At 31.7% G+C, this 24,325-nt stretch overlaps 1 protein-coding gene across 2 annotated transcripts; it reads left to right on the top strand.

Annotated features, from left to right (window-relative positions):
• The first annotated feature begins 6,769 nt into the window (after nucleotides 1–6,769).
• LOC129225765 (casein kinase II subunit beta) lies at nucleotides 6,770–21,740 on the top strand. Of its 2 annotated transcripts, XM_054860274.1 has the most exons (8): nucleotides 6,770–6,895; nucleotides 6,995–7,102; nucleotides 8,586–8,686; nucleotides 19,140–19,242; nucleotides 19,438–19,553; nucleotides 19,911–19,986; nucleotides 20,679–20,868; nucleotides 21,534–21,740. In XM_054860274.1, exons 3-8 carry the CDS (start codon nucleotides 8,615–8,617, stop codon nucleotides 21,640–21,642), a joined length of 666 nt encoding a protein of 221 aa, XP_054716249.1. In that variant the 5' UTR covers nucleotides 6,770–6,895; nucleotides 6,995–7,102; nucleotides 8,586–8,614; the 3' UTR covers nucleotides 21,643–21,740. The 2 variants fall into 2 exon arrangements, with proteins under 2 accessions (XP_054716249.1, XP_054716257.1); XM_054860282.1 differs by lacking the exon at nucleotides 6,995–7,102 and having other exon boundaries at nucleotides 6,802–6,895.
• Nucleotides 21,741–24,325: the final 2,585 nt, after the last annotated feature.

Here is a 24,325-nt window from a genome sequence, read left to right as displayed (position 1 = left end):
AACTAGGGGTGCGTTCAGAGTAACGGCACGAGGCGACCAAGTGTCCCAATCATGACGTCATAAAAATCGGATGGGGCAGAGCCCGAGCAGTTGTGCTCTGGACAGCGCTTGGGCCATTGGGGGGAAAACAACATGGCGGACAACGAAGGGAAATAGTGTTATGTTGATAGCGCTGCAATTACTAGAAGATAATAGCGATTCTGAAGAAAGCTTATCGACTGAGGATGAAATTGTAATTATACATGGATCAAGGAGAAGAACTGACGTCCCCAGAGTTCAGGGCTACTGCGAGAAAATTTCCTGAAATGCTGAATACAGACTTCAGATGTCACTTTCGAATCGGTCGCGAAAGTGTTAAAAGAGTTGGGAAGAATGGTACAATGAACTTACTGGTGGATTAGAAAATATGTAACACTGATCATGTCACATTTCATCACAGTGATTGATGGTTTTGCATATATTTGGACTTCATGGAACTTTTTTCTAGGTCTTAGAACTTAACGCGGAATATTTTTTAGCGGATTCAAGAACACATTTTTCTATGTTTCTTGGTTATTTTTAATTATTTTTTTTATGTTCATTGAACTTTTTTTCGTGCAGTTTAGCCTAAAGTACGTACTGCAATGGGATTTTGCAAATATTTTCCCTGTAAGGGATAAGTAGGTCCCCTCCTAAGGGTGATTATTTTATAATGAAAAGCAACTCTGACGAAGAAATGTTTATGATGAAATACAAAATAATTGTGACGACCTAGAAGAAGAACTGATTAACCAGCCACAAAAGCTGGTTACTATGTATTTGTGAAACTTGCATTAAAAAAAACTATAAAGTAGTATGTAGCTCTAATTTTGACGGTGATGCAAATGAAAAAAATATTGCTAAATTTGAAAAAATAGTGACTTTTAATTGGCTTCTTTGCAGATGAAGTGATAAACGATTCAGCCAACTTTTAAAAAATGCTACCATTCAGTGTTTCCATTTTTTTTAAAACCTATAATTGCTAAGTTTCCAAAATTCATCTCAATTTCAATCACATACCTATGTAATGTTCATTCAACATTACTTTATATATAACAGTACAATATATAGCTACAGGCTTTCAATAAATCTTACAGATGTAATTGTTTTGTTTTATAATTTTCCCATCAGTAGATATCTCATGAAATAATTTTAAAAAAAGTTTCATACAAAAGGTTAAATCTTCTTATATTTATACTTATTTTAAACTCATTGTCATACAGTGAAACCCCTTTACAACGAATACCACTACAATGAAATACCGTCTCAACAAAATACATTTTCAGTCCTCATTTAATTGCCATTACATTACTAGAATTCAATAAAAACAAAATTCCCATTACAACGAATATTATTCTGGCTCGTTTAAAGTTTAATGTAACAAGATTTCACTGTATTAGCAACATGACAGAAAAATCATATCAAATGATGTATTTATTTTGTAAAAAATGTAGTGCAGTGAAATTTCGTTACAACAAATGCCACTACAATGAAATACTCATTTCAATAAAATACGTTCGCAGTCCTTTTTCTAGAATTCCATTACAAACGAAATTCCCGTTACAACGAATATTACTTAGGGCCCTTTAAAGTTCAATGTAACGGAATTGCACTGTATCAGCTACCATGACAATAAAATCACATCAAATGATATATTTATTTTTTTTTAAAAAAATGAGAATTTTTATGGTTCTGCATCAAGGTTTTTTTTGGGAGGGGGGGGGGGGGTTGAAATGAAAAAAAAAAATGTTCCGACCCAGAAAATGAACACCCCAACCAGTGGACAAACACAGCATTGTTTTGTCATTTTCCTTCTGGAGATGGGTATAAGAAAGTTACCACTGCCAATTTACTTAAAAAATTTTAAAACCTTATTTTTTTACAAAACGTCTGAGGTGTTTATTCACTGGTTGATCTTCCCTACACAAAGTAGCCATATTCTATGATTCAAGTAACAGTAACTATATTTGAATATTTTTCTGCAATTAAAACTCATTGTTTTCAGGCATACTCATAAATATTAAATTTTAACTACATGATATTGGCAGAATTAAGAGTCGAAATTGGTTCGAGTACTGAGTATATACCAAGTACTCAGTGCTGCACTAATGTGCACTATCTTGCCACTTATCTTTTACAATGTTTCGCAGCAAATAAAAATAAAAGAAGTTTTGATAAAAAATGGATACTTGACTTGCATGCCATGCAGTTGTGTAGTGAGTGACAAATTTTTAATGGAGGGTAGGGGCACAAACAACACACACAATGCACTAGCCTACTCTGCTGATCTGACTGGGGAGATAATTAAGGGTCCTATTTTTAAAAAAAACTAACACATTTTACTCTTTTAAATTAAAATATTAATTAATGTTTGCAAAACAAAAACTTGAAAAGTTTGATGAAACTCTGTTAAATTCATATTCCGATTTCTGTTGTAGCATTTAGTAGTCTTGGAGAAAAGTGGGAGACGCTAGTTAAGGAAATTAAAAGAGTAGGGGAACTAGGCCCCTGAAATATCCACTTCTATATAAATATACAGTGCCGGATCATGGGGGAACAAGCTGGGGCCTTTGCAACAAGACAAATTCAATCTATTGCTGTTTATTTTTTTTGAATGTCGATATACTTTTAACTGAATGAAAATGAGCGAGAGCAGCATTTTAAAAAACAGCGAAAATCATTTTCCACATCCCCAACTTCTACAAAAATTAACTGTTAAGTCTGTATTTAGCTTCTACAAAACTTCATTGTTAAGTTGCTGATGTTAATATTTTGCCACCCTTTATTTATGGCTTTAAACAGTAGAACCTCTTTGATCCAAATTAATACAAATACGGATTAGACAAAACAACCCATAAATTGAACGCAGGTACATAAACTATTGTATTGCCGTGTGCAAGTAAACGGCAGTATCTGCAGAAATGAGTTTTTGAGACATTTGAAGAAATGTGTGATGAATTTAATACTTATAGGAAAATGTTGGAATTAGATGTTTTTTTCAGCGGAAACCAAGTACTGTCTGACCACGGATTGTATGGAAAGACAAACATCCAGAAATGGACGAATCTATTATTTTTTACCGATGTCGGCTTTTGTAGAAGCAGAGTCTCATTCAAATGAGCAGAATACAGGCATCAAATTTTTACTTTTCCCCCTCATCGCATAGATTTGTCTTATTTGGACATTTGAAAATTCCATGCAATCCATGGCTGGACAGGAAGCGAGCTTGTGGATAACCAATAACAAAAATGCAAAAAACGGGAAAATTTGTAGTTACTGCCCTTTACATGCACACCGCAGTATACTTGAATGTATGCCAGCATTGTACATTGTTTATTTAGCAAAAAATACCAGCTATTTGATTGTTTGTCCAGTTATTCTCATAGACGAATTTGCTTTCAGTTCATTTTGCAATTATACCTGAAAATGAACCTTTATCATATATATCTCTCAAATTAATCCACTGACCACCTAATTTATTCACCTTGGCAAGAGTAATTTTCTTAGTCCTGCTTCCATCTTTGGACATTTTCAAAAGCCAGATTTGTATCACTTAGACGGAACGCTAGCACCCTTAAATATATTTTTAGTGTAACCATGGACACATCTGCAGGATAACCAAATTCGTTACTATGCCAAATTGCAGCAAACCAAGTTTTACTTAAAGTTAAAACTGTACCATCCTTTACGTTTTACGATATTAAATTTTCATTTTATGCTCAAGATTTCTTTGAAACTATACTGGTAATTAGAAATATGCATTGTTTAAAATGTTTGATATAATAAATAAGGACATATAGTTGATTTAAAACAGGGGTTCCCAACCTGTGGGTCGTGACCCCAAAAGGTTCTTATGGGGTCACAACATTATAGGACATTTCATTTTAATTTTTAAAAAAATTGGAGAGCATCTCCAATTATCCGAATTGATTGGGACCGGACCCCTTTCAGATATCTAGACTTTTCTGAAAAAGGGGGTACATTTTAATCAGTACTGTGCGAAGGTTGAAATGGGGGAAAAAGAAAGAGCTTTCAATTAATCCAGTAGAAAGGCAGCGTACTAACAATTGCTGTCCAGGAGGGAAGGATATTGCATGCCTCTTCAGAATCATTATTTTGTGAATTGCAACAAGTGCTTTAATAAACTCACTTGAAATTTTTTTATCAAATTCTTAAAGCGAATCGGTAATTTGAAGTTTGGATAATTGGAGTTCAGTTATATATATATGTTTATGTATGGCATACAATAAGTAAAGCTTAGAGTTTTCAAATACCATTTTATCAATTTAATTTTGCAATGCATAGTACTTTTGTCATTTACAAATCACAAAACCAGATACATGTTAGTATACACGTATATACATATGGTAGTCTCCACTTATGCAATTACATAGACAATGATTTGGAAAACTAACCAATTAATATGAAACATATCATGAAATCACCAAAATTCACATTTTAAATCAACTGTGTTTTAAGAATTAACAGTAGTTTTTCAAAATAAAATGAGGAAGCTCATCTTATGTTTAGAATATTAATATTAAAAACACACATAATTTTTAAAAAATTGTCAAATGTTGTCTAGAATTTTTCAGAAACTCCTTTATAAATCAACTCATAGTTTTTATGTCATCAGAATATTGCTGTAGTCTGTGCAGTTGTTTATACAGATTACCATTTTACGGAGAATGCATCTACGGTTTTGGGCACAAAAAAGTTCTAAAAATGCATGGGTATCGATAAAAAGCACAAGATCGGTCAGGAATAGGGCTCCTAATTGGCATAAAAGTTGCAAATTAATATAGCACTGAATTTAAGCACTGAAAAGAGAAATTTCAAAAATATTTAATGAATTGAAAAGACATCTGAAATCGTTTTCATTTTATTCAGTGTTTGAACTCAATATGGACGGTTTAGGGGGGATCATGAGGCCCATGACCCTCCCCTTCTATCTGCCGCTGAGTTTATGTTTCAGCACTCAATGCATTTCTCATTTGAGCATTTGTAGAATATGGCTAATCATCAAGTGGCACTCTTCATCTTACTCTTTGATTTAATTAACCGTCAATTTTCCTATAATCAGAATTATAAAGTGTAATAAACAATACCTAAGTAAAACTCAAGGAAAATGAGGTTTGATATAAAAGAGTTTTGAATAATTGAGTCAGACCCAGACAGTATAAAGGAACAGGCGAATGCCGTTGATAGAAAAATTTTGAAAGTTTACAGACAATTGTTATATTTGAACAAATTTATGTATCACTAGTTACTACACTTTTATGATAAGCAACAAATGTTGGTTGCAAATTTCAAGTTTTCCCCCAGTTAATAATAACATGCGGGACTCATTGCGGAACTCTATTCACTTTCTACTTGATATTCTTGCTGTGGCCCACAATATAAGACTTGGGAGAAGTACAGTGGTTTTTTACAGAAAATTTTAAAGATATTTAAGTTTGCAACTGGTTTTAATTCTATCTTGCTCTGTTTGAGGTGGCACTTAAAATTGTTCTTAATTTCCAATGAAATCCATCGGCTTTGAAGTTGAAAACATGCAACTAAAAACAAGTAATTTCATTCGTTAATGGAGTTTTTTTAACCAAAACAGCAAACAATATCAAGATATCCTAGTCATTACAGTTCACAAACAAATAAGACTTATTTTAATAGTAGCACATTAAAACACCATAATTGAAATTACATTGGACAAGAGCTATTCTCACCTACCAGTCACAGCATTCAGTAGCATATAGAACAAAAAAGGTCAGCAACAGCGTATGCAGATTTTAAAGTATACTAGCATACTCTTTTGCTGCCCATTTTGTAATTGATATTTCCATAACAAGGTTAGTTTGATGCAGTAGTCCTTTGTTGTGTTACTTCACATAAAAAAAAAGATGCTGTCTTGAAAATAAAAAAGGACTGTACACAAAATAACATAAATGAACAGTACTAAAAATTCTAATTACTACTTCAAACTGAAAAGCAAAAATTTTTTTAAAAACCTTTTTCGATTTTGAATTAAATAAGAGCTTCTTTCTTGGTGATAGCATAACTATGCATTTACTTTTTTTATCGGCTTTTAAGAAAAGCTACGTTGTCAGTATTACGTCGCAGAAATTTTGTCAATTTTCTCATTATGGAGCTGCGTAAATACTAATAAATGAGTGCATACACTGAGTTTTTCCACTCAAAAGTTCCATCATTTCTTTCTAAACAAATATGAGCGACAAAATCTTCTTCATTCGAAAATAATAATTAACGATCGCAGCATAAACCATCACAAACTTCTCTATTTTCGAACTCGAATGTGTGAAAAGTTGATAAATAAGAGGGATAATTTTCAGCCAATGAACATCATCCTCTGCGAATGTCCCAAACACGTGACCTATCTGCCCAGCTAAATTTCTTGGGCTGCTTGCGCTCTGTCCCGAGTGACTCGGGCCACTACTCTGGACAGCACCTGGGACATTCGGGCTCTTCGAGCTGCTACTCTGGACGCTTTGGGACATGACCCGAGTGTCACGAGTGCCTCGTGCCGTTACTCTGAACGCACCCTAGAAACTTCACGTTATTGTTATTTTCTGTACGGTCTACAGTTATACGAAAAACGAAACCCTTTAAAGGAGCTACTTAAAAATTTCACATTTAAGTAGATTTTCAGGTAAATATCATAGTTTATTCTTAACGGAAAGTTTTTTTTTTAAACCTCTGGTATTTTACCCCTTTAAATACCCTTTTTTGCAGCTTTTTGCGTCACCGAAACACTGAATTTTACTCCGGTGGCAACATACATGATGGATCTCTCATTTTGGTAGTCATTGTTGTTCATCGCTTGTTTTTTCTGGAATTTAGAAAAAACTTTGGCATAACGCTGGTAAGAAAATAAAAAAATAAACGTCTTCCCTTAAAGTGAAAAGCATGCTGTGTATTTCTTCATTTAAAAGTTAACCTGTCTTTCTACACTTCTCTGCAGCCACATATCTAAATAGACGTATCCCTCGAAAATAAAAAGAGTACCTTTGGTTTGGTGCATTAAGGAGACTGACGATCATTCCTTTAAAATATTGTTTCCTCAAAACAGGTGTGATATATTTTTACTCTTCCTACCTGTAATGTACTTAGCGTTTGAATTTACATTTCTGCTCTAAAAGGTTTTATAGCTAATAATTTACATATGTAGCTATGAGCTTGTAGTGTACGAGCTTGTATTCAATTATTTTAGTAACCAAGGGCTTTTTGTAATCAACTTTCATTTAACAGTTTTGCATACATCTTTTATTCAAGCAGTAACCACTTGCGAAAAATGTCCAAACTCCGTTTATTGTTTAAATTATTAGTTTTCATATTGGTGACACTTTTTTCCATTCCTTTTGGAGTCGCTCAAAAACCTTACTGCATAGTTGTAAAAAGCTTTGTTGCCAGTTTAATCTCAAAACACTATTGTAATAATTAAAGTTTTTTTTAAAGAAATGATAAGTCTCTGATATAAAGGTACATTCAAATGATTCATACCCGATGCTCGGAAAAAATTGCATGAGAGAGGGAGTGGTGGAAAAAAAACTGTATTTTCCATCCACTTGCTGTCAGACTAAAGTGTATCCTTTGCCGTTTCAGATTCACCAATTTTGGCTGGTAAAGAATTATGTTTCCTAGGCTAATTTATTTTTTATAGTCACCATCACATTTTATATCTTAAAAGAAGTTTATTACAAATGATAGATCCCCCCCCCCCCCACACACACAAAGAGAGAGAAAAATAAACATACACAAAAGTCTTAATAGGACCAGTGTTTAGGAAGCGAATAATTGAGAATGTTTTGAATTTAACGGGGTTGCAAGTTAAGTTTTCTTCCATATTACTGGCAGCTTGTGGAGTTTTATGTAACAAATTTTGAGAATTTAATTTGTAGACGTTAGGTAGCTTACAAATTATGTTTGAAAGATTTTTTAATTTAATTAACAGGGTTCACACGAAGTAAAATTCCAAGGTGGGATTTTTTATCTTGAGCTTGACAAAATGTTGAGTGGAATTTATAGGAACAGCGTGCAAATGGATTTTTTTTGAGTGGGATTTGAGAAAAATATTGCAGAAATTGTACAATCCTGTGTTCAAATGTGAACCCTGATTAAGTATTTTATACATATTTAATAAATATATTTTTTGACAAAAACAAATCAGTGATATTTTATTGCATTTGAATTTTTCATTGTGCAAAACAAGAAGATATACATCCAAAAAATTGGCATATTTGTTTTTCATAATGGACAGATCCTGCACCCCTCCCATGAAAATATTAAGTGGCATGTGCCCTGGTTGGATCAACATCCAAAAGCATGAATTTCTGGCTGTTTTAAGTATAAACTGCAGTGAAATTGATTGATACATTTTTTTTTTTCAGTGATACAAGAGTTGAGTGAAAAGTTTAATAAAATATTTTAAAAAGAAAAAGAAATCTAACATTTGTTTCCAAGAACTGAATTTTGCTTGTTATTCGTCTTATTTATAATAAAAACTAGTTTAATATTTTCTACAAATTCTAATTGTATTTTTTTCAATAATTCAGCAAAAATTGATTCCCCGGGGAGTGAAGAAATGAGTTCTTCTGAGGAAGTGTCATGGATCTCTTGGTTTTGTGGATTGAGGGGAAATGAATTTTTTTGTGAAGTAAGTATATTGATTCATGTATTGCATTAAACTTGTTTATATATACTATACTCACTTCCAAAAGTTAAACTTTGATGGGTAAATACATCCACTCATTTTATCCAGGACTTAAAATGAAAAAAGTGCCTGAGCCCTATATTCCTTAAAAGTCTTTTTAATGTTAAAGTAGTCAGAGTTTTACCTCAAAAAAGATTAACATGTGCCCAAATCGCATTGTCCAAATATAGTGAAACTTCAATAAGTCAAAGTTGCAGGGAAAACGAAAAAATTGAGTTATCGAAAATTCGGCTCATTGAAAAAAAACTAGAAAAATAAAAAAATACAACCCAAATTTAAAATAATATAATGCTTTTCATTTTTTTTTTTTTTGGAAAAAAGTTTATTCTAACCAAATGTAAGTGCAAATTAGGTATTTAAATGAACATGTCACTTTTCTTAGACCTTAAAGTGTACATTTCTTTTCAAATATACTTAATTAAAAATAATCTTAGACAGAATAATCCAAAAGTTTGTAGTGATGAGAGTTTGAATTGAGTCAAAAAATTAAAATATTCAAATTAAAGGGGAGAAAAGATTAAAAAAAACACAATATTAATACTTGAATGCTTCATTTTTTGCTGTATTCAATTCTCTAACTCCTTCACACACGGATTCTACCACCTATTTACATTCACCGCTTCTGACATAGTTTCATACCCTCTTCAATGAGGCAACTAGTTAAATTTTGTTGGAGGGCACTTGGTCTAGAGCCGCCGGTCGATTTGACATCACCACAAATTTTTTATCGTATTGAGATCGGTAGAGTTACTTGACCAGTTTTAATACCATAATTCTTCTTTCTGTTTAAAATCTACGAGTTGATTTAGAGATGTGACGCAGAGTAGAATCTTGCTGAAAGATAAAATGTGTCACTGCTGTGCCTCAGATGAAGTATCATGCAGTATTATTGATAAACAGTGGAAGTCACACAGTGTTTTATTTTAAGATAAATACAATCGCCCAATTCCAGCAGCCCCTCATGCACCCACACAACATAAAGGATGTCTCAAATTTGAGAGAACATCTTACACAAGGTTTCTCATAGGTTTTACTTTTTAAACGCCAAACCCGAACACCTTTTTTGTTCACAGATATTTAAAAAAAAAAAGATTCATCACGGAATATAATACTTTTCCAACCTTGTTACCCCTGAATGAGCTTCTCTTTGCTTCAGGAGTGTCATGAACATTTCTGCTTCATGTTTATCTTTGGTCTTAGTTCGTAGATCCACTATTGGCAACTGCAGTTTATGTAAAACTCGAAATGTAGTTGGCATGGATACAATAACTGTAGATTCTTTCCATCATTTATGGACGTCAGAAACATTTTTCAACTATTATTTTGAACGGTTCACTGTAATTTGGGTTCATCTCTGCCAGTTGTTACAATTTTTCTACCTCATTCGCTTCAATTCCTCTGTAGTTGGTCAGTTCTATCTTTAGTTGGTCAGTCTTTTAAAATCTTGCATACCGTAGATTGTAAAACATTCATTTGAATTGAGTTGGATTGTTTTTTTCTAACATTAAGCAATGATAAAGTATGCAACTTTGTTTTTCCCATATTTATCACCTTGACCATCCACTTTGAGCGATAAGAGGCTTTTAAAAGAGCATAAAATTATCCGGGCGTCAAGCTTCATGCTTGTGACAAACCATTTGTTAACAGGTATGCAAGTATTTTCGCTACTTTTTTAAAATTCACATTGAATGAATGGATAGCCCAGTAGCAGAAACTTTCTAGCCAGTCTGCGACACTATTTTCGGTAGTTGAAAATAATCTGCAGCATTTTTATTAATTTTATTTTAAGTTTTCATGTCCTTAATGTCTCTCATGTCCCAAAGGACTTGATGCACAAGTCCTTTGTGAAGGTCAAGACTTAGACAATTTTCCAACTGGCCAGTGGCCACTAGACCCGAAAAACTTAGTGGCCACCACTGTCGCTGAGTTTTAAAGCATTAAAAGGGGGGGGGGGGGAGGCTGCAGCCTTCACTACTTTCATAAAAATAAATAGAACTCTACACACTATGAAAAACGATTATTCGAGACATATTGATTTTAATGTGGAAAATTTGCGTTGAAATAGGTTTTTAAATTTTTTAAGTTATTAAATGAGAAGTTGGCAGGAAACTGCACTTTAGATGAAATATTTAGCTTATAGCAAAGCATATGAATGAGAAAATATAGCAAAGTATATCATTGAGGATCAAATACAACTGTGCAGATAATAATTCGCATTTTTCAAAAAAATATTTTATAAAAAGAAAAAAAAAATGATTTATTGAACATTTTATGTTATCTTCAATAGTTAGTGTTGAGGTAAACATCCAATTCTGTTTTTGGAAACTTGGGTAAGTAATAGAGTATCGTTTATTTCCATCTTGCGAATTGCCAAACATGGCGTCTAAGCGAAAAATTCATGGTTATAAATAGATATTTGAATTTGTTATGTAAAAGTAGTAATAAACTCAAAATCCTTAAAAAACTACAATTTAGGTGAAATAGTCAGTTTTTAGCACATTAGCCTCTAAAGCAATAAAGATAAGATAATATTCTGAAGATAAAATTTTGCATTTTTAACGACAATAATAAAGAATTATCCGAAAAAATGGCACATTTTGCATAATTTTCAACAGTTTGCATTGCAATAAACATCCTATTCCGTTTTTGAAAACGTAGGCACTTCATGAGTCTTGCGTACCAGCATCTCGGGAATGACCAAACATGGCGACTACGCTAAAAAGATATAAATTTCTGAATTTGTTGCAAAAAAATATTTTAAAAATAAAAATCCTCATGAAACTAAATTTTAATTGAACAGTTTTAGCGCTTTTGCGTCCAAAAAAATGAGGATAAGGTGAAAATTTCACATGAAATTTTTTATTTCTCAAGAAAATTATTTAAAAAAAAATGATTTGCAGCACATTTTAAGGTATTTTCATTTCTTGGCAGAAGAATAAAGCATCCAATTCATCTTTGTTTTTGAAAATCTTTGCACTTTTCTACTTTGATTTTGTGAATGACCAAATATGGCGACTATGTTTCTAGCTGAAATGCTGAAGCATCCATCGCTCAAAAAGCGATCTCCAAACAATCTTTGCCAAGTTGATTTTTTTTTTCTTTTATTTATTTATTTTTTTTTTTAGTTCTTTTTTTTTTTTATTGTTCTTTGGTAAAATTATCTGCAGGCCTTCGAAAAATCTGCGACGCGCGTCTCGCAGTTTCTGCTACCGGGATGGATAGTTCTAAATTTTTTGACCTACATAAAAAATCAAGTAAATATTACAATGTGTTAATGATCCATTAGTTATTAAAATAATATCTGCTAAGTTGTTAAAATTGATTTACCCGTTCCTGAATAACATGTTTTATTCTTTTTAATTTGTATGCGTTCATTTTTCTGACTCGGGGACAAGTTTTTTTCAAACAGTTAAGCTATTCTATCATTTTTAATTTGGGTTGTACAACTACTCAAACTCTTTATATTAAGAGAGAAAATGAATGGAATAATGTATCATGGAGATTACATTTTTACTTGAAATAATTAACGTGTAATATAATTACGTACAATGCAAGAGTTAGGTTTGAAAGCAAATTGCATTTTTATGTATATATATATTATTCATAAGTTTAAAATATATATTTTTATCATATAATGTAACAGTTTTTATACCCTAGAAAAAAAAAATATTTTTTTGAAACATTGCTTCTGAGCAGAAATGTTTTCTTTCATTAAATAGTCCTTGGATAGTTTTGATGCCTCTAAGGAGGCTTTGGAATTATCCGGGGATGGGATTCTATAAAAACGCGCTACACGATCTGCTGTCCTTTCTTGTATCTTGAATAGGTAATTTTAGAACTGGCATCACCAGAATCATTTTCTCTATTTTTTATTATGCACGATCACAGTAGTAGAATATTCTAATTAATATTCCGTCATCAACTGCTATAAAATACATAAATAAAGAATGATTTTTTTCTTCAGTAAAAACTCCACTCATTTTGTGGGGAAAACAACGATTTCGACTTATGGAGTTAGGTTGGCAAGAAAAATCTGACGACAGTCATGAAATAAAATTCAGCTTATTAAAAAATTTTAGACTCGTCAAAATTCGGCTTATTGGAAATAAATAACATTAATTCTCCTTTCAGTTAGATGGAATAAAGATTTACTTCGTCTTATCGTAGTTTTCATCTCATCGAAGTTTGACTTGCCGAATGTAAAAAAATATGGCGAGTTACACAAATTCAAAGATTTTTTTTTTTTTCAGTTTTGTTGCCTTTCTAGAAACTTGGACAAAAATTTTAGTTTTTCTTATTACGTTTGATAAATTTGGTTTGATAGCATTTGTCATTTATAATTTTAAAATTCTAATTTCTTACATACAAAGTTATTTTTAAAATAAAGTTTAACTCTGCATATAAAATGTAGTAGTAATCCGTATATAAATAATAGCCGATGATCGAGTAACCAGTGTGATTCAACAATGAAACTCTCGCCACGGCATGATAATTTGGTAATGTTTAACATGCAGGGAAAGGCTTTATCGTGACAAGGCTGAACTCGATCCGGGAACTTAACTGTGTTACTGGTAAGACTGGGTCATTTCAGCAAAATACAGAAACAAAAAAATGGTCAACAATGAACGCTACCTACTGGAGTTTAGGGTTCATCCACTGGAGTTAGGGTTACAATTTCAAGTATCAAAATATCACCAAACAGGCAATGGCTTCGTTCAAATGTAGAAACAATTTTCACTCGTGATACCTTGACGAGTGATTTTCTAGTAAATTAAGAAAGATAGAACTCACCAGTAACTGGTTAAGATCTTTTAATGGTCCACCTTTTCTCAGAATTTTAAGCTGTTTTATTTTAAGCTACCCTGATAACTCTAACCATGAAATAATACAGTAGTGAAAATTGAATAGCAATTGGATGTGGACTTATAGGAGGGACACCCCTACAAAGGTGTGTCAATTTAGAAAGGTTTTCTCCCAATTGAAATTAACATTAGGCCAACCATAAGAAAAGTAAATGTAGAGTTATCAGGGTAGTCGAGTTACCAAAGTTTCACTACACATTAATGCTATATTATAAGCATAATTCATTTCATTAAGTGTGCAATGAGAAAAATAAATCTAAGATTTAAAAAAAATGTTTTTTACAACATGAATATTTTTTCGGACAATTGCTCTCAGGAGCGACTCTGATACTCTGGTTTTATTCTGAACAATAAATGAAAATATTGTAAAGCAAACCCCTACAAAAACGAGTTTTTGATACTTTTTTTAATATTTCAAGAGAAAATACCACCCTAAGTATCCCCCCTTGCTACAATTCTTCATGATACTCCGATTTTACTCTGAACAATAAATGAAAAAAAATGTAAATCAAGCCTCCACAAAAAAGGATAGTTTTTGATGATTTTTTAAAAATATTTTAAAGAGAATTCCACCCTTAGAATCGCTTCTTGCTAAAATTGTTCATGTGTTTGAACTTTTTACCTATCTCAACCTCTCAGAAGAGTATTAATGGTAATTATGATGTGCTTTTCTCCTCCAGATCAAAATAATGCTTATGAAATGTTAAAAACCTCAAATAAGTCTAGCCAAAAAGTAAAGGGTTGTATGGGGGAAAATAATGGTCATATTTGTTTTCCCCCATTCATTTCATGGCGTCTTTTTGTGTGAGAATCAGCAAAAGTGGTGTCAGAAACATGAGTTTTTTTTTTTTTTTTTTTGAGTAATAGTAGGATAACCCACTCAAAGAAGCATTAGATAGTGAAAGATGTGAAATGAGATCAAATTAATCATGCTTTGAGGTTCTGAAAACACAGTGCATAATTGTCTCCACATTTGTGGGAAAAAAAATAATATATATATATATATATATTAGGGTGGTCCTTATTTATAAGGAAAAAAATTTTTTTTCGAATTTTTTAGAAATTATTTGCCAGAATGTACCTTTATATAAGACATGAAAATATAACAAATTTCAGCTCAATCGGTTAATATTAACACGTGCCGCATCGACGCTGAAGTTGTGAGATTCAATGTAAGGCAGTTATTACCTATAAGAACGACAATGTACGCTCGACTGTAAACATAAAATTACGCATTTTTTTTTAAATTTTAGTATAAAAACATACTAATTAAAATGAAAACGTAAAATAAAGATATAGTTTATCCTAATACTATATTTTTTATTTATTGAAATGATACATCCACTTCAGATACATATTTTGGATTTAAGTAAGCCTCCTTTTGTGGCGACTGGGAACTCTCTCCGGTACTCCTGAACAACCTGAATAAAAAAAAAATAATATTGAATGTGTTTTCTAAACCTAGCCTATATAATGTGTTCAAGAAAAAAATAACAAAAAATTAAATTTGTTTATACATACCTGTATCAAAAATTGTTTTTGATGTTCATTTTTCGTCATTTTTTCATTGTAATCCTCAATCAACTTGACTCCTCTTTCTGCAATATCATTTGTACATTTTAAGGTTGAAATGATATTTTTTCCTGTGCGATAATCCTCTCTGTTTTCCCAATTCAGCGGATCGTCCTAAAGAAATTCAACACAAATACCGAATCGTTTAAATAACTGAAGTGAATTGGCGGACAATAATTCAGTTGGTAGATCTTTTTGAACAAAATTTTGGACATCTCGGATTTGCAACGATAGTTTTTTCTCAATGACTTCTGTCTCTTCATTTTCTTCTTCTTTTTCATTCACAGTTTCTATGTTTTTACTTGCACATTCCATAATTTTTTGAGCCATTCTAATTTTTTCAACTCTCTCAATTCTATCGTCAAATATTGCCATGGCAGCACACTCTTCACTTAGATACCATAAATGGTTTAAAAATTTTGTTATTGCAATGGTTGCAATGTTTTCATTAATATTTTTAAATTTAACCAATTTTCTCAAAAAATATATATCATTTAGGGGAGCTCCTGTAGTATTCGTTGCTGAAAACCAGGCCTCTACATAACAGTATACAACGAAAACGCAAATTTCTGCATTCAGTTTGGAATTATCCTTTCTCATTTTCATTTGATCGCGAAATAAAAAAAGTTTTAAACAATAAATCGCTTTAGACATCCATCTCGCTAAATGATATGCACCGGGGGCCCTAAAACTCACATTTGTTTTATCTCCCAAAAAAATGAGCGTCAATTGCAAAAACTCTTTGTAGTCATCACGTGGTTGCTCTTCTGCAAGTTTCTGTTTCACAAAATAAATAATTTCGGGCGCTACATCTTTCAGTGCATTATAAACGGCTTCATCGCTGGTATAATCTAAAAATTTCATTTTATCAATATTCTTCCAGTTTTCTTTAAGTGCTTTGAATTGAGCAATTTCAGGGCCGGATGTTACAATTGCTTTTGTCCTCGTGAATACACCAGCCAAAACGACCTCAAATATATGGTGTCGGCATGGAAGCCACAAAATATCTCGCCCTAACCTTTGTTGAAGCAGAACTGCAGCTCCTTTTATACGTCCAGTGTTTGATGCTGTAGTATCAAAACAAAAGGCTTGAATTTTTTCGGTTAAATTCCATTCATCAGTGATATGGAACACAGCAGAGCAAACTTCCGATCCTCCTGATGATGCAATTCCAGGTACTCCTAATAATTGTTCAAAATCTAAACCAACCGCGATCACAGGAAGCCGATCAATTTTCTCATTTTTTGTGATATCAGGCAATAATTTGGAATCCCAATGCACTTCAATAAAATTTGCATCATTTCCTACCGATTTTATTGATGAATATTTTATTTTCCGCAAAATCTCTCTATTTCTTTTGATAGACGATCTATTGAGAACAAACTCGGTGATATCTATATTAAGAGCTTCTAGGACGGCAGAAATAATATGCATTGCATCCCTGTCACTCACTTTACATTTGTCCAAGGCAGCGGCCAGGCGAGGTGTCATTAACGTCTTTCGTCCTCTCTTGTTTGAAGATGGACCCTGTTGAGATTCCGATATGAAATATATGTCATCTTCACTGTTGTCTTGATTTATCACTTTTTTCTGTGAATCTTCGTGTTCTTTATCTTCCATTTCAAAATGTCCAATCGAACAACTAGAATTTTCCAACAAATCTTCTTTTCTTTTCAACTCTGCAGCTGTGCGTTCTTCTTTCCGCTTTTCCTTACGTAATAATTTGATATCTACTCCCAACATACAACCTACTCTACCTTTCTCCCTTTGCTTAATTAAAAATTCTCTATCTTCGGCGATTTTAATCTCATTTAACGCATTTAAGGTGGCAATATCGAAAAGGTTGTCTAAAGCTTCTTTAAAATCATTTTCTTTTTCTCTCTGCCGTTCAGTATCTCTATTTTTAGATTTTTCTAAATTTCTGACATTATCGTACAAAGATTTTAATTTCGAAATACAGTTTGAACGGTTTTGAACTGGGATTCTTGCTTTTTTCCAAAAAACGACCACTTCATCAATAACTAAAGCACTGCTGTCATTAAGATTTAAATTTACCACTCTCATGTTATAAAAAAGTACACTCAAAACATCTCGTTTACATGGTAATTTACTACCGCAGATTTGATTTTTCATCACTCCAACTAGATAAATATTGTTCCGCAAAGTGGACATTTCAGCACTTTTATCAATTACTTATATAGCACGTCTTTTCTTATGCACTTCAAGTACGAAACTAAAACGAATGTAGCATTGAACAAATAATATGTAAAAACAAAATTGACTTGTCGAGACTTGTAGTCGCGCTTGTAGCGAATTCGAACGCACTTGGCGCCGACTCGTCGTAGCATGTTAGACAGTCAGATGCATGAAACTTCAAGGCCAATGCGGCACGTGTTAATATTATCGGATTGAGCTGAAATTTTGTATTTTTAATGTTTTGGTGTAACTGAACAAAATTACAAATAATTTTGAAAAAATATGAACTTTCGAAAATAAGGACCACCCTAATATATATATATATATATATATATATATATATATATATATATATATATATATATATATATATATATATATATATATATATATATATAATAAAGCATTGTAAATTGCAAATGTAAAGGCAGGGTGTGTTGGTTATTATTATTATTATTTTAATACATTGTGCCTCTATCTAATGTGAAAATTTCTGGTTAGAACATAACATTTAATTTATTAAAAACAGAATGTTTATCTTTGCATTCAATATAGTGTTTTAATGATTTTAATTAAATTGGTAAACAACCTTAAATTCAATGTAAATCCAAGCCTTTTAAATTAAATATTATATAGGATTTTTGTATTAATTGTATAAGTAAGTAATGAAACAAATTAGAGTCAATTCAAGATAACTCGAATCTAAAGGGACAGACAAAAAACTTCGACTTACCGCTAGTTTAGGTTTTCGAGATTTTAATATTAAAAACCAGCAAATATTTTAATCAATATGTACGTATAACAGACAAAACTACGGAACTTAAAGCTTTTTTGCCCAATATGTAGTTTCTCCTTGAAGAGTTCTGAAGACGAAGTTGTGTCTGGTCTTAAACTTCTCCAGCCATCCAGCACTGGCGTGGAATTGTTTATGTTCAGCAATATAGCAAAATTCATTGCTTTCTAATGCAGCGAAGACCCACTTATAGGAATGCCATGGTCTTGATTTCGATACTGCTGGAACCACTTGAATAGAGCTGGTTCTACTTCGGGAAAGGTGCGCAACATTCGTTTCAAATTCGGATTCATGGATTCATTCCGCTTTTGAAAAATCTTTCTTTTTGATTGTTGGATTCTTTTCAGTGTCACAAATAAGATTTAGTTTGCTTTCTAAATCTAAGGTTTTTTCCTTTGCTTAGACATCTTTAATAGTAAAGACAAATATTTCTCTCTCTTTGGAACTCATCAGCAAATGATTAAACTAAAGAATAAAGGGGAATGCATCATGACTTAGTCAGATTTGAATAAAGGTACAATGAGTTGAGTTGACAACTTAACAGTTAAAAAGCAGATTCGTAGTCCAGCAACATGTCTAATTGTAAACAGTACAGTACAACAAAAGAAAACAAGCTATATTCTTTTCCGCACGTGTAACTCCTTTATCGCACATTGGCTTTAACAGGTGTTCTCCTTGCTTTAGAGGTCTAATGTGCAGTAATTGCAAGTGAAGGTGAATGAATTTTTCTCTTATAGTCACTTGTTTCTTTCTCCCCCCCCCCCCCCCCTTTTTTCCCATTCTTTCAAAATAAATTTAGAGTGATCTTTGAAAAAAAAAACTTCGAGCTAAAGGAAGTTAACTTCGAGATGTAGAGAATAATTATAGCATGGAATTAAAATACAAAGGGGGCGGAACTTGATAAAAACTTCGAGTTATCGTAAATTGACTGTAGATAGAAAAAAGCTTCTAAAAATTTTGATTGCTTTTCTAGGTTGACGAAGATTACATTCAAGATAAATTTAACCTTACAGGACTAAGTGAACAAGTTCCTCATTATCGTCAAGCTCTAGATATGATATTAGATTTAGAGCCTGGTATGTTTTCTGTTCAATTCTTATATATTTTTAATTTTTATTTGCATTAAGTCTTTTGCTCTGCATCAACTGCTATTCTGTGTATCCTTTTTTCTTATAAGTTAAATAATGGAGTTTATAAAAATTTAATGTGATTTTGTTGAAAGTAAAATTTTTTAAAGATGATACATGTGTTTTTTATGTTATAATTCATAGATGATGAATTGGAAGATAATCCTAACCAGAGTGATTTAATTGAACAAGCAGCTGAAATGTTATATGGCTTAATACATGCTCGGTACATTTTAACCAATCGTGGAATTGCACAAATGGTGAGATTTGGTGGCTATTTTAAATACATTACTAAGCAATTAAAAAAAAATTACACATTAAGGCAGGAAATGGCAAAGCTTTTTATATAAAAAAACCCCAATAACACTAAATATTACTTTTAACTACATATGTTAGAAATGTTTAGTAAAAAGAAAACTTAGCATTTAGTTGTTCATTTAAATTAGACTTAATTTTTGTTGAAGAATTTTACCTCTTCCCCCTTTTGCTTCTAACAATCTTTATAAAACATTTGATAGAGTATTTGCTGGAGTAATTTGTTCCATTATGTGCAATGTATTACTTTAAGAGAGGCATGATATATTTTTAATATTAGTTTCTTTTGTTTTTCCTTTCAGATTGAAAAACACCAAAATGGAGACTTTAGTGCATGTCCACGTGTGTATTGCGAGAATCAACCAATGCTTCCAATAGGTACTGCTTACAGTTAATACTGTTTTGTCTTCATATATACATATTTAGTTAAATTACTTAGATTTAACATTTTTCACTTTCTTGGAGTGAGTGAGATGGATATTTTGCTCCCTCCCTAACATCGTTAAAAGTTCTCTCCCCACTCCACTAACTCATGAGGGGCTAAAAAAATGTTTAAAAGTTACAAAACTTGGAATATGTGTAAGAAACTAACCCAAACTAGTGCAATCTTGTATTGTGGATTATTTAAAATAAGTGATGCATGATATTAATAATAACTGATGTAAGTTGTGCATCATTAATTTGCTTGAGCATATTTGTTCGCAACTTTATTTCAAATGAAAGTTTTTAATAAGTAACCTTAATTTCTTATTGATTTAATTAGTTCTGATTGGTTCTGCTCAATTTCCAAATTATAACCTATTAACCTGGGATTTTTGAACATCTTTATTTTATTGATATGCATGCTTGTTAACTTGACTAATGCCTATGAGTCAGGTATAAGATCACTTTTACGAAATCCAAACTTTGATAATGTATCAAGATTTGACTATTATTATGTAACTTTATTGCAATGTTTTGACATGTAGTTATGTATCATTCATTTTAGTAATAGTTAACCAAGGATTAGCTTCTAACTTTGTTTCTTGACTTTATATGAATGTAATTGTGAAATCAAACATTTTTTTCAGGCTTATCTGATGTACCAGGTGAATCAATGGTCAAATTGTACTGTCCAAAGTGTACTGATGTCTATAATCCCAAATCATCTCGCCATAATCAAACAGATGGTGCTTATTTTGGTACTGGATTTCCTCATATGCTATATATGGTTCATCCTGATTATAGACCAAAGAGGCCAACAAATCAATTTGTGCCAAGGTATTTTTCTCCTCTTTTTGATGGTACAAATTTTATTACAATTTTTTTCTTTTTTTAAAACACGAAAATGTTATGTTTAGAGGTTCCTTCCAAGGTAACTTTAACTGTGAAAAGTTTTTAATTCATATTGACACTAAATAATTTCATTGTGAGAAGATTTCTAATGCATATAAGACTCTTAACACAAGGGGGGAGGTCGAGCTTTGGAAAATGTTACTTGAGTTAGCTACCACCTGATTTTCCCTTTGTTTATTTATTTATTTATTTTGTGATAATTGTGCCCATAAATATATCGAATCATCCATGGCAATACATTTTATATACCCTGCTTCTATTTTTAAATTGATAAATGTTCTGCAATTTGGGCTCCCAAAGAGTGTTTATGTACGTTATATAAATTAGCAATCAGAGAATAAGTTTTAAATCTACTACTCGAATCCATTCTTCATTTGTTTTGCTTTTTAATGAAACATTTTGTTTCTGTAATATCTCTGATAGTAAGGATTTTTTTCAAATACATTTGCTTCAAAAACATTTTTATTTTTCACACCATTAAACAATATCCACCCCTAAAATTCTCTACATTAGATTGTCTGGATTAAATAGCAGAAAATGTGATTTTATGGTCTTGGTTATGCTTGAGAACTAATATTTTCCTTTTTCAGGCTTTATGGCTTCAAAATTCACCCTTTGGCATATCAACTACAGCAACAAGCTAGTGCTAACTTCAAGGCTCCTGTTCGAACAATTCCCTTCAATAACAACAAACGCTGATCAGAATCTCATGAATGGAACTGGCATCTTCAATTTATGTTAACAGTTCACACATTAAATTTAATAAAAATGACTACATTTCAGTTGATAGAAAGGAATTAACCGAATGTCTTCTATTTTCCTACTGTGTTTTTGATTTCTTTCAAAGCAGTTGTATGGTAACTTGTGTTGGTTTTTAAACATTTTGTCTTTGAAAACTTTTAAGCATTGTTTTCATGTTATTATATTTAAACAATTTTAATGAAATTTTAAAATAACATCCTCTGTTTTGTTCATTTTAGTTGATTGTTTTTCGTAAAGTTTTATTTTATAGGGGTTCCCAACTTTTATACATTTTATCTGTTCTTTGCACCCCAAGCCCCCTTTTTTTTTCTTTACAATATCTAATAATAACTGATTTTGTAAAACTCACCCATATTTGTAATTCCATCTTTTGGATATCATTACTTTTATATTTTCCATTATTTCATTCTTGCATCTACCTTCTTTAACAGACTATTAAGCTGTTCTTTTGCCACACCCATTTGAAAATTCCAACAACACCAATCTTAAAAATTTGCAGTAACATACATCAGGTTTTATTTTTGGTTTGTTAAAATCAGAAACTAATTTTTGTCTAAAATCACTGATAAGGAGAATGGTTATGGATAGCATTCAGAGAAATGGAGGATTTCCAATGCTTTAAAATAATTAAACAAAAATCGGGAAACATTGCAGCCACTACTACCCAGGAATTAATTATTTTAAGCCTTTCTCAAAATGTTAGCAATCATGTCCTCTTTAAAAACACCTGGACATTCTATTTCATTGACAGCTCGTCTACTTCTCCTGAAAACATTTGAAAAGAAATCATGGAGTTTTTCCTTCAATTCAAAGCAAAACATATCTTAGTAAAAGTTGCTTTTTTCAGAATTGACGAAATTAGTCACAATTTTTAAACATTGATCACTGTTTTCACTTTTTGAAACTTTTGCTTTTGACACTGATGACATATCTACAAAAGAAAAATCTTACCTGTAAAGGTTTATTTTATTTTTCCTTCTGTAACCAATTTTCTTTCAAAAAAAAAAAAAAAAAAAATCTTCAAAATGCAATGAGGTTTAGGCAAGTTCCTTCCTATGCAGTGAATTACGTATAACAATAAAATTAATTCAGTTCAGGCTTCACGGAATCGATACACAGTATGGGAAATAAGTATTTAATTTTACTGCTCCTCAAGTTCTGATATTGAAGAGCAGTTTTGTAAAACTGAGAAGCAGTTGACCTTTGCTCAATTATATTTTTTACAAGAAAACAAACAACTTTTAAGAAATGTAACATTTAATGTATGCCTTTAAAAACAAACTTTCACAAAGTAGAAGAACTGGTGCAAATAGTAGGTGGTTCCACAAATAGAAAAAAATTTAGAGCATGAAAATTGAAAAAAAATCCATTAAAATTTTTTTAAAACTATTTTTAATTTTTTTAATGCTTTAACTATTACTAAAAGGGTATGTACTAATTTTATTTTATAGGAAAAGAACATCAAATGACTGGCCTGTTTGGCACTAAATATGTTCGGAATGAAAAGCATTTTTTGTTCTTATAATATTGCAAAATAAAAACATAAGTTTATAAGTCAACCAATGTTAGATTGAAGTTTTGCAAATGTGAGAATTGTATACATGTTTTAGAAGTTGATCAAAATGAAAAAAGCCTAAATTATCCAGAAAATGCAGCATATAACGAATTCAAGGCTACAATGGAGCCTCCTCAAAGTTAATAGAAATATTTTCTCCGAGGAAAGAAAATAGTGATTGAGATCTGGAGGAAATATGTTTTTTTTTTGTAGCATCTACCATCCGACTCCTTAATACATATTTATTGTAGCAGGAGTAAGGTTACTGATTATTTCTCCTGCATTGACATTGTGGTAACTTTTGAACTAAACGGCTGTCATTGAAAGTCTAGTACAATGAAACTGTGGTTCCTTTATCTGCAATGACAGTGTTGTTTGCAGTAAAATTCTTTTTACGGAGTTTTTCCAAGAACTTAAGCACATAAATCTGCCACTATTTTTTAAAATACTTTTTGCACACAAAAGAAATGCATCAAGGACAAATAATGAGATATATGATTTAAACTAAAAGGTCAATCCTCTGCCTAAATTGTTTTTTGGAAAAACAGGGTTAAAAATGAACTTATAATACAGTTTTTGAAAAGTTGAAATATATTAACTACTGAATTTACCTTTATAACTTATGTACATTTAATATAACACAACTGGAAAGGATTATGTTACAATGATTCATTTTTAAAAGCTATTATGAACTCTTTACTGCTCCTAACACCTATAGATATAGTATTAGCTAGATTTACAATGAAAAACCAGTTTCATAGGGAAGCAAGACCATTCAGTAAACAGTTGAACTGAATGGTCTTGCTTTACCTATGTGTCTGTTCCCTATGTGTTCAGTAACAGTTGAACCTCTGAAAAAACTTTAAAAAAATTAGTTCTACATGAAATTTAAATGAAATGCTTATTGTAAAATTTTCAGAACAACCTAAAGTGCATTTAGCGAGAAATTATAGTGGCAATATACAAAGCAAAGTGTCACTTGGCCCAAAGTGGTCACTTGAGATGATTAAAAACAGCGCCAATCAGATAATTCATTCACAGAATTGCCAATTCAATGCGTAATTC

Source organism: Uloborus diversus, chromosome 1 (genome assembly GCF_026930045.1).
Source record: "Uloborus diversus isolate 005 chromosome 1, Udiv.v.3.1, whole genome shotgun sequence".
NCBI classification, from domain to species: domain Eukaryota; kingdom Metazoa; phylum Arthropoda; class Arachnida; order Araneae; family Uloboridae; genus Uloborus; species Uloborus diversus.
This window is presented reverse-complemented; position numbering and strand designations above follow the sequence as displayed.